This window comes from Onychostoma macrolepis, chromosome 22 (genome assembly GCF_012432095.1).
Source record: "Onychostoma macrolepis isolate SWU-2019 chromosome 22, ASM1243209v1, whole genome shotgun sequence".
NCBI classification, from domain to species: Eukaryota; Metazoa; Chordata; class Actinopteri; order Cypriniformes; family Cyprinidae; genus Onychostoma; species Onychostoma macrolepis.
In genome coordinates this window covers 10,276,741-10,293,582 of record NC_081176.1, presented here as the reverse complement: position 1 = coordinate 10,293,582, position 16,842 = coordinate 10,276,741, and the positions used below count along the sequence as shown (strand labels likewise).

At 37.1% G+C, this 16,842-nt stretch overlaps 1 protein-coding gene across 1 annotated transcript; it reads left to right on the top strand.

Annotated features, from left to right (window-relative positions):
* Positions 1-765: 765 nt before the first annotated feature.
* Positions 766-6,148, top strand: LOC131530602 (uncharacterized). The gene is made up of 9 exons (XM_058760964.1): positions 766-957; positions 1,655-1,978; positions 2,141-2,461; positions 2,554-2,676; positions 2,828-3,136; positions 3,292-3,600; positions 3,705-4,016; positions 4,585-4,893; positions 5,098-6,148. The coding sequence occupies exons 1-9, from the start codon at positions 912-914 to the stop codon at positions 5,157-5,159; spliced, it is 2,115 nt and encodes a 704-aa protein (XP_058616947.1). The 5' UTR covers positions 766-911; the 3' UTR covers positions 5,160-6,148.
* Positions 6,149-16,842: the final 10,694 nt, after the last annotated feature.

Here is a 16,842-nt window from a genome sequence, read left to right as displayed (position 1 = left end):
AGCATTAGTTGGGAAAGACCGGGGAGCAGATAAACAATCACTGATGTATATGTATAGGGCTCTAATGAGGTCAACAATAGATTACGGATGCTTCGTGTACGGAGCAGCAGCGAAAACACATGTAATGAAAATGGATAGAGTTATTAATAAAGCTTTGAGGATTTGTTCTTGTTCTGGTTGATTTGGACCCGTACGTCTCTTATCGTGGCCTTTTCCCCTTTCATGCGGTCGATACTACTCAGTAACAAATTTGGCAGCTTAACGTGATACGATGTGTTCAGTCTAATTAGGAAACATTGTGGAGACTTATCTGGGAGCTGAACGTGTATTAGACCAGTTTTCCCAGTACTGAATGTTCATGTAATAAGTGTTTTGCTTTGCTTTCTTATTTTCATTTGATTTGATTAAACTATATTTTGTATAGTTTGCTTGTTTTTTTGTTTTTGTTTTGTTTTTTGGCTTCTGTAAGGGCATTCATATTTGGTGAGACAGTATCCCAGCTAATAGGGTGTGGTGTGATGTGGTGATAACACTAAAGGTTGTATACTGTGTTACACGAGTGGATGTTATAAGTTTCTCGGGTTGCATTAGAAATGGCTGAGATGGTTACTTCTAACCTAAGACTTGTAGTCTGAGTCAATTTGATCCTCTTATTGTATTTTGTTTGTTCTTTTGGTTTTGTATTTAGTTGATGTTTTGTTTTTGTTGATTGTGTAAGGTTGGGAATTCTCCTTTTAAAAAAAAAAAAAAAAAAAAAAAAAATGGGGCGGGGGGAATAAAAATGTACTGCACCAGCGCCACATTCATTTAGTTGAATAGCTTGAGCGGATCTATTGCTATTCAATGCCAACATTAATATTAACTGACCGGATAGGCTATTTATTTTTATATGTTCATATGAATACAGCAATATGAAGAATCTGGTACTGCTCTTTTCCTTCGCATTATTTGTGGACGGTAAGTCGATTTCGGTTAGCCTAATGCTTTCGGTTTCACATCTCGTGCATGAACGGCAGAAAAAGAAACTGCGTCTCAATCACTAACACTTGCTTAATACTAGCGTGTTGATGAGTGTTTGGAAATTAATTATTATGCAAAATTTCGCATTTACAACAGACATTCACAAAATCAGTGTTGGGATCTGGAGGGGCGGGGTTGTGTGTTAATGTCGTCGCGTGGGTTTTTGGCTTCCCCACGTGAACGTTTACGTAATTTCATCAGGCGTGCAGCCAAATCAGCCAGAAAACGCAGGTCAGAAATCAGATACCCACAGAATAAGAGGCAATTAACATGTAATAAACTCATTTTGAAAACCATATAGGCATTAACGAACATTCGAACTTGCAGTTTCCTAATGTGCACAAGAAATAGCCTATAGGCAAATTAGAAAATAGGCTAAATTGGTTCAGTTTCCTTATGTTTTCAGTGCAAATATTTAACACGTGGACAAAATCCACAAATGCCAATATCTATGTTCATTATATGATTAATTATATAATCTAGTATTCATATTATTCTATAGTAGTGGGCTGTACTATTAATATAATTAACATCTTCACGGTTTTGTATTGTATCTGACTGCATCTGCAATACTTTACGTAGAGTTTACTGTTTCAGTAAACTTCCAACTACTGTTTTCTGTTCGTTTTTTAAGGTGCGCTCGGCAATACGAAAAAGGTGTCAGTGAAGGAGGGAGATTGTCTCACTCTACACACTGATATCACTGAAATACAACGAATATTTTTGTTGATGTGGATGTATGGATCTCAAAACACTATTGTTGCTAAAATTGATGGGAAAACTCAGGCAGTCTCGTTATACGATGTTGATGATGGGAGGTTTGAAGACAGACTGCAGTTGGACAATAAGACTGGATCTCTGAACATCAGGGACATCAGAACCAAACACTCTGGAGATTATCATCTGAAGATCATCAGCAACGAGACCTTCCTCCAGACATTCAGTGTTACTGTCCATGGTGAGAAGAAAATTTACATAATTCCTATTAAATTAAAGGTTAATCAATTATTATTATTTTACTTTATTTTTGTATTGTAAATCCAGCTGCATAAATTTGTACTAATTTATTTTTCTGTCCCAAAATGCACTGTAAATCTAATAGCATGTGTTTGTTTTCCAGATGTGATTTTTGCAGGATTAGAAAACAAGAAAGAAGGAGATTCTGTTACTCTACACACTGGTGTTACTGATTCACAGAAACATGATCTAATACGGTGGACATTTGGACCTACGAATCCAGACAGCCTTATAGCTGAAATGAACATGAAGATTCATGAGATCACATTTAGTTTGGATGATATATACAGAGAAAGACTACATCTCGAAAATCAGACGGGATCTCTTACCATCAGAGACGTCAGAACCGCAGACGCTGGAGTTTATCAGCTACAGATCTCCAACAGTAAAGAGACGTTATACAAGAGATTCAACGTTTTTGTCGGTACGTAGTTCATGCTAAATCACATTTAAAGAGTGTAATATAGATGTTCCCTCATAATGAAATTGTTCATGTGTTTGACTGTCTCTCTTCAGCTGTTCCAGATCCAGGTCTGTCTGCTGGTTATATTGTGCTGATTTGTCTTTGTGTCCTGCTGTTAGTGGCTGCAGCTCTGGGTGTGATGTGCTACATGTTAAAATACTCTAAAAAACGGAAAGGTGAGTGTTATCTACAGTGAATATAGGAGTAGGACAGTTTAAAAGAGTAATTTGTTTTTACATAACCATGGATTTTTGACTAGTTGAACAATGAAACATCTTTTGAAATATACATATTTTATCTTCTCCATTTGCTTGATATTTGAGACAGAAAAGAAGAACGTGTCAGTGATGGAGGGAAATTCTTTCACACTAAAAACCGGTTCAGCCGAGATCCAGAGAGACGATGAAGTGGTCTGGATGTTTGGACCTCAAGAATTGGCTATTGCAAAAATCCACAAAAATGCCAGTAAAATCTCATACACCGATGATGAGCAATTCAGAGACAAACTGCAGCTGGACCATCAGACTGGAGATCTGACCATCAGCGACATCAGGATCTCAATCTCTGGAGATTATCAAATGAAGATCACTGGCAGGAAAACGACAAAAATGAAGAGATTCAAAGTTATTGTGCGAGGTCTAGCACTCAAATATTTCAGATATTCTATTGTATTGTCTGTCAGTGTGTTACTTTATTTGTTTTTGAACTTTGTTGGGCTCTTCAGTGGGTTTTGAGTTGTTCATCTCCACGTCAACATGTTTTTTGTGTTTCTGTTTCTTTATGAAATGAAGAGGACACACGGAAATTCACAGAAGGAGAATCTGTCCATCTGCAGACCGGTGTTACTGAACTACAGAAAGATGTTGAGATACTTTGGAATTTTGACCCTAAAAATGTCCTTATCGCCAAAATCGATGGACAGACCAATAGCACTGTCTATGATGTTGGTGATGATGGATTCAGTGACAGATTGGAGCTGAATGTTCGAACTGGAGATCTCACCATCACAAGCACCAGAAGCACCGACTCTGGAGTTTACGAACTGCAGATCAAGAGCAGAAATAAAGTCTCATACAAGAAATTCAACATTCTTGTTTGGCGTGAGTAGCTCAAAATAATAATAAAAATAATTATCAAAATATCAGTAACTGTATTCATGTTCACATTCACACGTTTCTTCTACATGTTTCTCTTGATGTGGCAGTGCATACGCTGAAATATACAGTTGGAGATTCTGTTACTCTACAAAGTGATGTTAGTGAGCTGAAGAATGAAGGCAGGATACTGTGGAAGTTTAGCGATAAAGACACTTTCATAGCTGAACTCAACCGAGCCACCAATCAGACCAAATTATATGAAGGTCCTGATGGGAGATTTAGAGACCGACTGCAGTTAAACCAACGAACTGGAGATCTGACCATCAGGAACATCAGCAGAGCTCATTCAGACGTTTATACACTTCAAATCACCAGAGGCAAAAAGAGCACATGCAAGAGATTCATGGTTATTGCCCACGGTGAGTAACTCAATCATATGTATGACTGCTTTAATGACTTTAGTGCTATTAATAATAGATACAGATGCAAACAACTAAAGAAGTCTGAAAAAAAATATTATGTTAGCAAATTTTCATTGCTGCATCAGAAATTAGGGGCATTTTACAGTGAAGTGCAATTTTTCAAAATGAAAATAAAGTGTAAAACATGTTTCATTTGAATACTTTTGGGCTATTAATTTAGCATTAAACAAGAAATTTTAAAAACTTACTACAATATGACTAGCAAACACATTTTGCATTGCAAATTTCTACCATAAAAGTGGATTTACGTAGTTTTTAAAAATGATAATGCAGCAAAGAGGTGATATAAATGTACACAGGAATCTTTTGAACAGAAAAAGACGCAAGCCAGGTTTTGATTAAAATGTTGCACCAAACGTGTACAGTTCTTATGTGCAAAACAGAAAGTCCATCGTAATATTGAACAGAATTATCACTCTTGTCCTCTAATTATTCAGACGGGAGTTAATTTTGTTATGACATTTGTGTTTTTCCTATTCTGTGTGGTGCTGGCATAAAATTAAAGAGAAGACTGAGTCTGGAACGGAGGGAGGTTCGGTCACTCTACACAATGATAATGAAATACAAAAAGATGATCTGGTGATATGGACATTTGGACCTGAAGACCGTCTCATCGCTAGATGTGAAATAAATAAAGCAAGTTTCTGTACATATGATGGCGCTGAAGGGAAATTCAGAAACAAATTGAACCTGGATCATCAAACTGTATCTCTGACCATCACAAACAGCACAACTGAACACACTGGAGTTTATAAACTTCTGATCATCAGCAGCCGAGAGACCAAATACAAGAGATTCAAAGTTACAATCCACGGTGAGTAACATGGTGATAGTATTTATTTGGGCTTTATTTGGAAATCACATACTTCTGCTTTAATTAAAATAATTACATTTCAAAATATTCAATTCTGATTTCCATTTCCAGAATACTTAGATTTATTTATTTTTTTAATGTGATTGTCTTTGCACATGAATATCAACTTTTTAATCTTTTGTGGGTTTTTTTGTTTTGTTTCAGGGAGTGAAAGAAGTCCAGATGGGGGGCCTGAGCAGGAGGGGACCCCCTTAATGCAATTATAAAAAACATAACACTAATAGTAACTGTGAATTCAGACAGTATTACACATTTTTATATGACATTACATACCCAATGAGAGTGAATTTTTTATTAACTATTTAACTTTTTTTTAAAAAGTGATTATATAACAGTACTTGGTTCAACTTGTATGTATTTTGTTACGCACAAATTTACTTGGATCAGTTTGTTAGTAAATTAACTTTATACCGTTGTATATGGAAGTACTGTTGTTATTTGTCACTGTGTCCTTTATAAGAGAACACTATATTTAGTATTGGCTGAATGAGCTTGCTTGGGATTTTTTTCCTGCCTGTTCTCTTTAAATCATCTTGGTTTTTGTATTCCACTACTTTTATTGTATTGTGCCTTGGAATAATTGCTTTTGATTGTTGTATTCTCATCTGTAAGTCATTTGGATAAAATGATCTGCTCAATGAATACATGGTCATAAACAGATATACTGCTGCTGGTATTAGTATCTGATCATGTGTGTCCTCTAGTGGACAAACACTTATTTAGCTTAAAAGTTGTTTGCAAGTTATGCATAACAGATTTTAATGTACTGTCATGATCACCACTGCACTATATTTCCCACAATCCCTCCTGACTCTTATCTGCATGCACTCCATCATATATTGTAACGATCAAACTAATAGCCAGATGGAATATGGACTGAAGAACAGACTAATGTTCACAATTATTTTTATGACCCAGAGCATGATTGTGGTCAGTGTATTTATTTTTTTATTTTTTTCCCCAACTTATTTCACACTCTGTATTTTTCTCTCTCACTCACGTGGTCAGTTTCTTTCTAGAACTTTGTGTTTTGAAGCAGAAACACCCACAACCATGATGAGATTAATGTTTCTAACATTGTAAAATGTTATAATGTACTTTCTCTGAACATTTCATTTACTAATACAATTCTGAATTTATAAATATATTACAAAAGAGTCTGCTAAATAAATGAATTAACTGATTTAAATCTCAACGCTGGTTCTACATTATTTTACTCTAGCGATGCTGATTGCAATAGTTTGTCCTTTAATTCCAAATATCATCTGTTTTTAGAATCAGACATTAACACAAACAAAATGTACATTTATACTGCAAACTAACACATCATGATATTCCATTTATGATTTTTTTTTACTTTTCATTTATGCATTTTTGATAGTTCATTAAAGGTTCTTTACATAGCTGAAGTTAGAGTTTCTTATTCTCATATTTAGATTTTCTGTAGCTCAGCCATCCAACTACACTCTTAATAGGCAAATGATTTCATTCTTAAAATGTCTATACATTTTAACTTTCGAATTGTAACTAGTTTCCTACCAGTCATGTATTTTTCTCTCTTTTTAAAAGTTATTTATTTTACAGATGAAGATAATTCTTTGCTCTTCTCCAATAAATAAAAGGTACAATATATTGATTTCATTACACATTGTAAAGGTTTTAAATTATTACTTCGCTTTATGCATAAACATGCCTAGCCACAAAGAAAAAAATAAGAAACACATTAAAATTATCCCATGACTTGTTTTTATTATTATAATTATTATTTTTTAATCACTTCTTCCTTTTAACATTTTGGAGGGCTTTGGCAATATAACTGGAACAAATTTAAACATTTTTAAACAAATGAAAAAAAAAAAAAAACACTGCATCTGTAAACTCAGTTGTGCATTTCCAGACAGATGCTATCACACCCCACAAATCTTGGTCATAATGATGGACATAAAGGCATCAGTACGGTGGCCGAGAGAGCTCAACGCGCTGCAAATAGAAAAAACACCTGCAAATTAAGAAAACAACTTCATCAATTTGACAACACGCGCGCTGCAAATTCTCACAAAACAACCAAATAAAGAAACGCACTGCAAATACTCACAACACAACCAAACAAAGAAACGCGCTGCAAATAAAATTCTTTATTTGGTTGTGTTGTGAGCATTTGCACCACCTGCTGTCAAACTGAAGATGTTTTCTTGATTTGCTGGTGCTTTTTCTATTTGCATTTGTTTTCTGAAGTTGCAGCGCGTTGAGCTCTCTCGGCCACCGTACATCAGAGGATTGTGAACATATTTCACTGAAACTTGATTGCATCATCTTAATTTAGGGTTTCTATTTCGTGTGTTTATTCTCGTTCAGTGTCAGTTATCATGTATTAAGCTACTGTTGTAACAGCACTGTCATTTTTGCTACAGCTTCCCATGTCAATAAAAATAAAACATGTCTTTCCATTTTTAATTAAATAAGCTACAAGTTATTATAATACCAGGCAGTGAGACAGTAAAACAATAATAAATAATATTAAGAAAGAAATAGTAATAAAACTGTTATTAAAAATATTTAAAGGTTATTCATATGTGGCAGAGTGGTCAGGTAATATACCAGGACATAACAGCCCAATGCAAGGGCACACAGGTTTGTGACTTGAAAATTAAGCAATTCATATACACAAAAATGAGACATTAATTTAATGCTTTTGTTTTTGTACGCAGTATCGTAATCAAACGAAGTACACAAATCTACCAGTTACAGAAATAACCAGTAGGAGAGAAATGGCCAGCGGGGGCCTTTTGGATTGTCACCTCACACCATACAGTTGGGAAAACAATAGTAGTTAAGCACAGCACTCCATGTGGACACGCCAAATGACTGCAACCCCCGCTTTAAAAGTTTCTACTCCTAAATGATAAAATTGTTAACGGGAACAAACTTAAAAACAACAACAACAACAACAACAAAAAAATATAAATTCTCACTTTTATACCACAACAGAACAATCTACTCCAAAAAGGAGTGTGTGCACACACACAGAAATTCAACAACTACTTATGCAATCAAATGAAAAACAAAACATTAAAAGAAGCAGTCATATACACCAACAGGAGGAACAAAATGGTCGAGCAAGGCCAAATATCTTACTTGCCTCCCAGCTAACTCCCACACAAGTTAATGAATTACTGCTCATGAATGAAAAAAACAAAAAGTTAACCAAAATAAAACCAAGACAAAACAAAGTTAAACAGTCACCCAACAAACACTAAAACAAAGCAGCAGTGCAGTCACCTCACTGATGTACATTAATCTCTGACCAAGTTACTGGAAACCCCTGGATGTGCAAATTACACCTGCATGTAGCAAGATGCATGGTCGCTCACCACACAAGACCACAGCCACTAGCATGCAGAAAAAGGCCTAACTGTTAAAACACAACAACAGGAGGATGCACCAACCCCTAGCCCTTGTTCATAATGACGTACTTCCACAAAGGTCTAGTACCAAGGATGATGTATCCAGAGCAATCAAACCTGTCAGTAGTGATAGGAAGCCACTGTCTGTCAACGATTTTGATTTATTTTGATTTTATATAAACAAAATTATATAAAAAATGGAATCGTGTGCAGAAATTTTTGTGTGATGGGTAGGTTTAGAATCTGTAAAGTAAAAAACAAAACAAAACATTAATTACGTCTGTATGGAGTGTCCCCCAAACCATATGTGTAGTAATAGTCCAAATGATTGACCTCTGCAAAATTTGTCTCCATGAGCATAACAACTTTTTAAATGATAAATTATACAAAATTATGTTTTTGAAAATTTTAATGAAAAATAAATGTAGAAAGTTTACTGTGATGGATAGGTTTACTGTAGGTAATGATGGAGAATTAAAATCACTACATCTATGGCAAGTCTAGACATGTCGGGACAATAGCCCTTATCCTTTGGCCTACTAATATATATTTACATTTACATTTAGTCATTTAGCAGACGCTTTTATCCAAAGCGACTTACAATTGGGGAATACATAGAGCGATTAATCTTGAAGAGGCAATCAGACATACGAAGTGCTTGCAACACCAAGTCTCAGGCATTGTTCAAATAAATACAAACTACCAAAGGAAGGAATAAGTAAAGATAATTTTTTTTTTTTTAAGTTTAGGATGAAGTCAAGTGCTGTCGAAAGAGATGAGTTTTCAGTTGTTGCTTGAAGATTGACAGGGATCCAGCATTCCGGATAGAGGTGGGAAGATCGTTCCACCAGCCAGGAATGGTGAATGAGAATGATCTAGAGAGTGATTTTGCGCCTCTCTGTGATGGTATCACGAGGCGTCGCTCACTAGCAGATCTCAGATTTCTGGAGGGGATGTAGTTTGTTAATAGAGAGTGCAAGTAAACGGGTGCTGAGCCAGTGGTTGTTCTATATGCAAGCATCAGTGTCTTGAACTTGATGCGAGCCGTGATTGGTAGCCAGTGCAGGGAGATAAAGAGAGGTGTAACATGGGCTCTTTTGGGCTCGTTGAAGACCAGTCGTGCCGCTGCATTCTGAATCATTTGTAGAGGTTTGACTGTGTTTGATGGAAGTCCAGCCAGAAGAGCATTGCAATAGTCCAGCCTAGAAATGACAAGGGCCTGGACAAGAAGTTGTGCAGCATGCTCTGTCAGAAAGGGCCTGATCTTTCTGATGTTATATAGTGCAAACCTGCAAGATCGAGCAGTTTTGTAATGTGGTCTTTGAAGGTCAGCTGATCATCAAAGATTACACCAAGATTTCTGACCGAAGTTGATGGGGTTATTGTTGATGAACCTAACTGGATCGTGAAGTCATGCTGTAGAGTCGGAGTGGCAGGGAGGACAAGAAGCTCAGTCTTTGCCAGGTTGAGCTGCAGGTGATGTTCTTTCATCCATGCCGAGATGTCCGCCAGGCAACCTGAGATCCTTGCAGCTACCGTTGGATCATCTGGTTGAAAAGAGAGGTAGAGCTGTGTGTCATCAGCGTAGCAATGGTATGAGAATCCATGTGCCTGTATGATGGGACCCAGTGATGTAGTGTATGTGGAGAAGAGGAGGGGTCCAAGAACTGATCCCTGAGGAACCCCAGTGACCAGTTGATGTGCTTTGGATACCTCACCTCCCCAGGCCACCCTGAAAGACCTACCAGTGAGATAGGATTCAAACCAGCGAAGTGGAATGCCAGAGATGCCCAGTGATGAGAGGGTGGACAGGAGTATCTGATGATTGACAGTGTCAAAAGCGGCAGATAGGTCCAGCAGAATATATATATTATTTTTTTATTTAATTTTTTGCCATTTGGTGTTTATAATCTATAAATTTATAATTGATCCTAACCCTAACACGACAATCTCTTTTCCCGCTCCTGGAAAAATGTACATTTTTATATTTTTAGCGTCACCTAAAACTAGTGTAAGTGTTTGAACCTCTATAATTAATCAAGGAGTAAGCCAAGCAGCTGCCAGATGACCGGTGATGTTTTTCAAATATTTTTTATGCCCAACGTTACTTGATATTTTCCATATTTGACTCTTGGTTGTGTGTGTGTGTGTGTGTGTGTGTGTGTGTGAGAGAGTTATTTTCCTCTCATTATTACTCAATTATTGACCCCTTTAGTGATGTAATTTTATTTTAGACATCTAAAATGTATTGTCAGCACTGTCCATAACAATAAATCACATTGAATTTTAAGAACTATCTCTTAAAATTGTTTTTCTTTTACTTATTTTTCAAATTGTCCTTAAACCAATATCTCTTTCTCACAGCCATGCAGGCTGACCGAAACCTATGGGACGGCGTGACACCACATAAGAGCACCTGCTGTCCCATCAATCCAATTTAAACAGATGTCTCGTTACGAACCGGAGGTCTATACCACAAACAGCTGCACATTGACGAACAATGTAACCACTCTCTTATTTGAGGATACATAAAGATGATGCATTACAAACACATGTCGCGTTACAAACTGGAGGTCCGGTATGCTATATCACAAACAGCTGCTGTGCATTAACAAACAATGTAACCACTCTCTTATTTGAGGACACATAAAGATGATGCATTACAAACACGTGTTGCGTTACGAATTGGAGGTCCGGTATGCTATATCACAAACAGCTGCTGCGCATTAACAAACAATGTAACCGCTCTCTTATTTCAGGAATGAGGATACATAAACATAATATATTACAAACACATGTCATAACACCTGTCATAACACATGTCATAACACAGCTGCATTCATTAAAAGGTCATAAAGTTAACCCCTAAGGTCAAAGGTCAACAGCTGACGGTCATCAATCAAAATCGTTGACAGACAGTGGCTTCCTATCACTACTCCCGTCCATTTTTTATATTCTCAATGCCAAAACTGATAGGTTCATAGGTTTTAAACCATGTTAACAAATCACAAAGGAGTAGGAACACTGATAGGTTCACAGACTGGCATAACATCAGCCAATCATACCCGGGCTATACCTTACCCGGCTACACATAACACCATAAAGGTACTATATAGGCAAGGCAAGTTTATTTATATAGCACATTTCATACACAGTGCTTTACATAAAAGGACGTGAAATAGTCATTAAAAATAATAATAATCACAACAATAAAAACAAAATGATATAAAAATTTATTTAAAAATAATTTAAAACAGTTAAGAATAGAAAATGATTATACTGCAATCAGTTCGGACGTAGCACAGTGCTCATTTAACAAATGCACAACTAAACAGATGAGTTTTGAGTCTCGATTTAAATGTTGCTAATGTTTTAGCACATCTGATCTCTTCTGGAAGCTGGTTCCAACTGCGGGAAGCATAATAGCTAAAAGCGGACTCCCCTTGTTTTGTGTGAACCCTTGGTATTTCTAATTGACTCTAACCACTCTAAAGAGTGGTCTGTTAGGTTTATATTCAGTGAATGTATTTAGGTCATATGCCATTGAGTGATTTATAAACGAGTAAAAGTACTTTAAAATCAATCGTAAATGTAACTGGAAGCCAGTGTAAGGACCTGAGGACTGGTGTGATATGCTCAGATTTTCTGGTTCTAGTCAGAATCCAGGCAGCAGCGTTCTGGATGAGCTGCAGCTGTCTAATGGTCTTCTTTGGAAGGCCAGTGAGGAGACCATTACAATAATCCACCCTGCTGGTGATAAAGGCATGAACAAGTTTCTCCAAGTCTTGACTGGAAACAAAACATCTAATTCTTGCAATGTTTTTGAGATGATAGTATGCTGGTTTAGTTACTGCTTTGACATTACTACTAAAACTAAGGTCTGTCTCCAGAATCACCATAAGATTTTTAACTTGATTTTTAGTTGTTTGACCACTAGAGTCAAGGTATGCATTCACCTTGAGAACTTCATCTTTGTTTCCAAATGCGATGACTTCTCCTTGCTTTCTCCTTGTTTAACTGAAGAATGTTCTGGCACATCCAGCTGTTAATTTCATCAATGCATTGGCTGAGGGTGTCAATGGGGCTATTCATTTGGTGATAATGCTAGGTAAATCTGGGTATCATCAGCATAGCTGTGATAGGCAATTTGGTTCTTTCTCATTATTTGATTTAGTGGGAGCATATACAGGCAAAACAAGAGTGGTGCAAGAATTGAGCCTTGTGGGACTCTGCATGCCATGGACGTCCACTTAGACTTATGCTCTCCTATACTCACATAATAACCTCTCCCTTCTAAGTATGACCTGAACCATTTGGGTATCATCCCAGAAAGCCCGACCCAGTTTTCCAGTTTCTCTAGAAGTATGTTATGGTCAACAGTGTCAAACGCAGCACTAAGATCTAGTAGTACCAGCACTGATATTTTGCCAGAATCAGAATTGAAGCGAATATCATTTATTATATTAATAAGTGCTGTCTCTGTGCTGTGATGCACTCGGAAACCAGATTGAAAATTGTCTAGGTAATATTTGAGTTTAAGTAGTTGTTCAGCTGATTAAAAACTAACTTTTCAATAATCTTACCTATGAAAGGAAGATTTGATATTGGTCTATAGTTGCTCAATATGGTGTTATCAAGATTGTGCTTTTTCAGAAGGGGCTTAACAACTGCAGTTTTCAGGGAGTTTGGAAAAGTCCCAGAAATAAGTGAGGCGTTCTCACCACTTCTAAGAGATCTGCTTCTAAACAGTTAAGCACACTTTTGAAAAAAGATGTGGGAAGTGTGTCAAGATAGCAGGTTGACGGTTTAAGGTGCTGTACTATTTCTTCCAAAATTTTGCTATCAATTGCTTCAAAAACAGGCATAGTCACTTCTTTTTGAAATTGCGGTCGCATCTGTGTGACCTCTGCATAACTAGAAGATGTGCCAATCTCCTTTCTGATATTATTGATCTTCTCAGAAAAGAAGGAAGCAAACTCATTGTATTTTCTGTCAGAGAGCATTTCACTGGGAATCTGACTTGGGGGGGTTTGTCATTCTCTCAACAGTAGCAAAAAGAGTGTGACTGTTGTTTAAGTTACTGTTTATACGGTTTGAGAAGAAGGTCTGTCTATCTGTGGCTAGTTCCACATTGAAAGCATGAAGGCTGTCTTTATAGATGCTATAGTGAATTTCAAGTTTCGTCTTCCGCCACATCTGCTCAGCTTTTCTGCATTGTCTTTTCATACTCTGCACTGCTGTTGATTTTCTCCAAGATGATTTGTGTCTGCCATTCTTCTTAATGACTTTTTCAGGAGCAATATTATCAATAACATTCTCAACTTTTGAGTTAAATGAAGCCAGGAGAATATCAACAGAGTCTGCAGAAATGCTTGGTGTTAAAGATACAGCCTTCATAAATCAACCCGGTATCACGCCAAAGCGTGTAGAAGACACGCTGGTCCACTCGAGGATGCGTGTAATTGTCACGCTTTGCCTCCTCTAGGCGTGAAAATTACACGCATGTATGAAGGTGAAGTTACCAATAGAGTACCAGCAGGGGCGATCATTTTCTCAATGCTAATAACTCCCTACGGACCAAATAGGAGCGATTTAGTGCATTCTCCAAAAATCCCCACGCAAGGTAAGCTTATGATTTTTGTGTTGATATTAGGTCTTTATTGTAACTTTAGCAATATGACATCACCATATTAGGCCACAGACAGGTCAGTGCCTGGACGCAACCTAAGAACCTGCCGGTCACGGCCCGGTTGGGTCATAATTTATATTTTTTTCTTCGAGCGCGGTCATTTAAGAAATCCTGATGTAACTTAGCTAGCATCTAGCATGTGTGGACTGTGAATTTTTTTGAAAATATAACAATTTTAAATATCAAAATATAAAATAACAAAAATTGAATAATAGTATTATTGTGTTCTGTTTAAATAAAATAGTAGCCTAATGTACTGCCGGTTTTAGCGCTGTTTATAAAGTGCGTCAGTGAATGAATTGTCACAGGTTTTTTTTTTGTTTTTTGTTTTTTTTCCTGTACTCGAAATCTTATATAGAATTACAGTTATTTATTTGCCCAGCGCTTTTTAAAAAAATTTTGTAAACCCCCCCTGCTCGCTGATATGTTATGCACACTTGCATTAAAGTTACATCCTTTCTCTGCGTCCAGTGTGCTTTCTGTTCTGTCAAAAGTTGCTATGTACATTTAATACCTTTTATTCAATAACTGTAATTTGTGTGTGTGTGTGTCCTTGTAATTTTAGCTAGTAAAATTGCAGGCCCTGGGCTGTTGCATTGCTGTCAAAGCCCGGAAGAAGGCCAAATGAATGGGCGTCTGAGGTTTTGGTACCCCGTTGTGAGACATCACATAAATGCCTAGAAAGAATTAAGGACCTGTATGATATTGTTATTCAAGGTAAGAATATTATGTTATATATATTTGTTTTAAAAAGTCATGTATTTGATGCCTTGTGTCGCTGTCACAGGTAAGGCTGTGGTTGCCTACTCTCAACTAATGGAGAATTCAGATTATCATTGATGCTTTTGGCTTACAACTGAAACTAATTGGGAGAGGTTAAAAGCTGCCCAGCTAGCTATTTAGCTACTTACTTTTAAGTATAAATAAAATAACATTGTAATAATTGCATTTGCTTGGTTTTCATTTTAATCTTAAATAGAATAGAATGCACACACCAGATGATCCACTTCTTGGCACACTTGGCTTTATACTGAACCAAGCTTGAACTTTTTTTACAATTGCATGCAGATATGTTGCCTTATTTCATCCACACATTTGAAATGAAGTGATGGGAACACCCTAAACCAGCACTTGGCCCCAAACCTAGTGCTCCATGCACATTAACTCTGACTTGCGAACTCCTATCACATGAAAACGTGTGATCAACTGCAGATCAATACATGATCACAGTATGACCTCGTAGCTGAATTAAAAGTGCATAAATTTAAAACTGCAGTGCTGCAGAAAAGTGGAGTAGATTGTATGTTTTTACATTTTAGACATATTGTTATTTATGTGTTAAATTTCAGTTTTTTAAAAGATGCCGCAGAGCGTGACGTTATATTGTGGCCGTTGCATGTTCAAAATAGTGTGACCACGGCTTTCCTTTTTTCGCTAGCCTGTATTTTATAATTTGTTTGTTTATAACATAAACTATGACATTGAATTGAGAGACAAGATAATTACCCATGCCATAATTTTAATTGTACAAATCCAGTAGAAAAAGTGAAAGTGAAAAAAAAAAATAAAAAGTGAAGTAACATGACATACGGCCAAGTATGGTGACCCATACTCAGAATTTGTGCTCTGCATTTAACCCATCCAACGTGCACACACACAGCAGTGAACACACACACGGAGCAGTGGGCAGCCATTTATGCTGCGGCACCAGGGGAGCAGTTGGGGGTTTGGTGCCTTGCTCAAGGGCACCTCAGTCGTGGTATTGAGGGTGGAGAGAGCACTGGACATTCACTCCCCCCACCTACAATCCCTGCCGACCCGAGACTCGAACTTGCAACCTTTGGATTACAAGTTAGACTCTCTAACCATTAGGCCACGACTTCCCCTAGTGGCATAATTGGTCAACCACGCGACCACCAGACTACCTTAAACATCCATGATATGTCTTAGGACCATTCCCCTGATAAAACAGTACTGCTTGGTAGAAGTAGTTTGGTAAAACAATCAGCACTTATTAGGTCTATACACATCTCTGGTTGCTATTACAACTGCAACTTACTATATTTTTTGTTGATTTTTTTTGTTGATTAATCAATTACATTTTTAGTCCAGAAAATGTCATAAAATTGTGAAAATAGGCTGATCAGTATTTTCTAAATAATTTTGTACTTCTACAATGTAGGCTGGACTGCACAAGGTGCTGCTGAACAATTCAGTGAACCCTCATAAGCCTCAAACCCCCCACTGGACCACCAATGGTCATGCCAGATCCACAGGTAGCAGTGACCAAGCTTCATGCCTCAGCAGCTACCACTGGACCACCAATGGTCACACCAGGTCCACAGGTAGCAGTGACCAAGCTTCATGCCTCAGCAGCTACCACTGGACCACCAATGGTCACACCAGGTCCACAGATAGCAATGACCAAGCTTCATGCCTCAGCAGCTACCACTGGACCACCAATGATCACACCAGGTCCACAGATAGCAGTGACCAAGCTTCATGCCTCAGCAGCTACCACTGCTATATATATATACATATATATATATATATATATATATATATATTTATTTTAATTTTTTCCTTGTTTTTAACAGATGAAGGTGTGGAAAAAGGAGGCTGTCCAGTTCCCACTACAGTGCGGCCACATAAAAGGAAAGGTGTGTTGATGTATTCACATTCATTCTAATTGACATTAATTGTTGTGAGTCTTCATGAAGGCTGTATTTCCATTTGTCAGTGGTTTATTAGGTTTGGGCAATGTCCAGATGTATGTGTTCATTTGTTTATTTAACA

Bases quoted from the DNA above. Each gene is read 5' to 3' on its own strand.
- LOC131530602 (XM_058760964.1), top strand. From the start codon at position 912: ATGAAGAATCTGGTACTGCTCTTTTCCTTCGCATTATTTGTGGACG. The intron at 958-1,654 runs GTAAGTCGATTT...TCGTTTTTTAAG, and splicing joins CTTCGCATTATTTGTGGACG to GTGCGCTCGGCAATACGAAA. The intron at 2,462-2,553 runs GTACGTAGTTCA...GTCTCTCTTCAG, and splicing joins GAGATTCAACGTTTTTGTCG to CTGTTCCAGATCCAGGTCTG.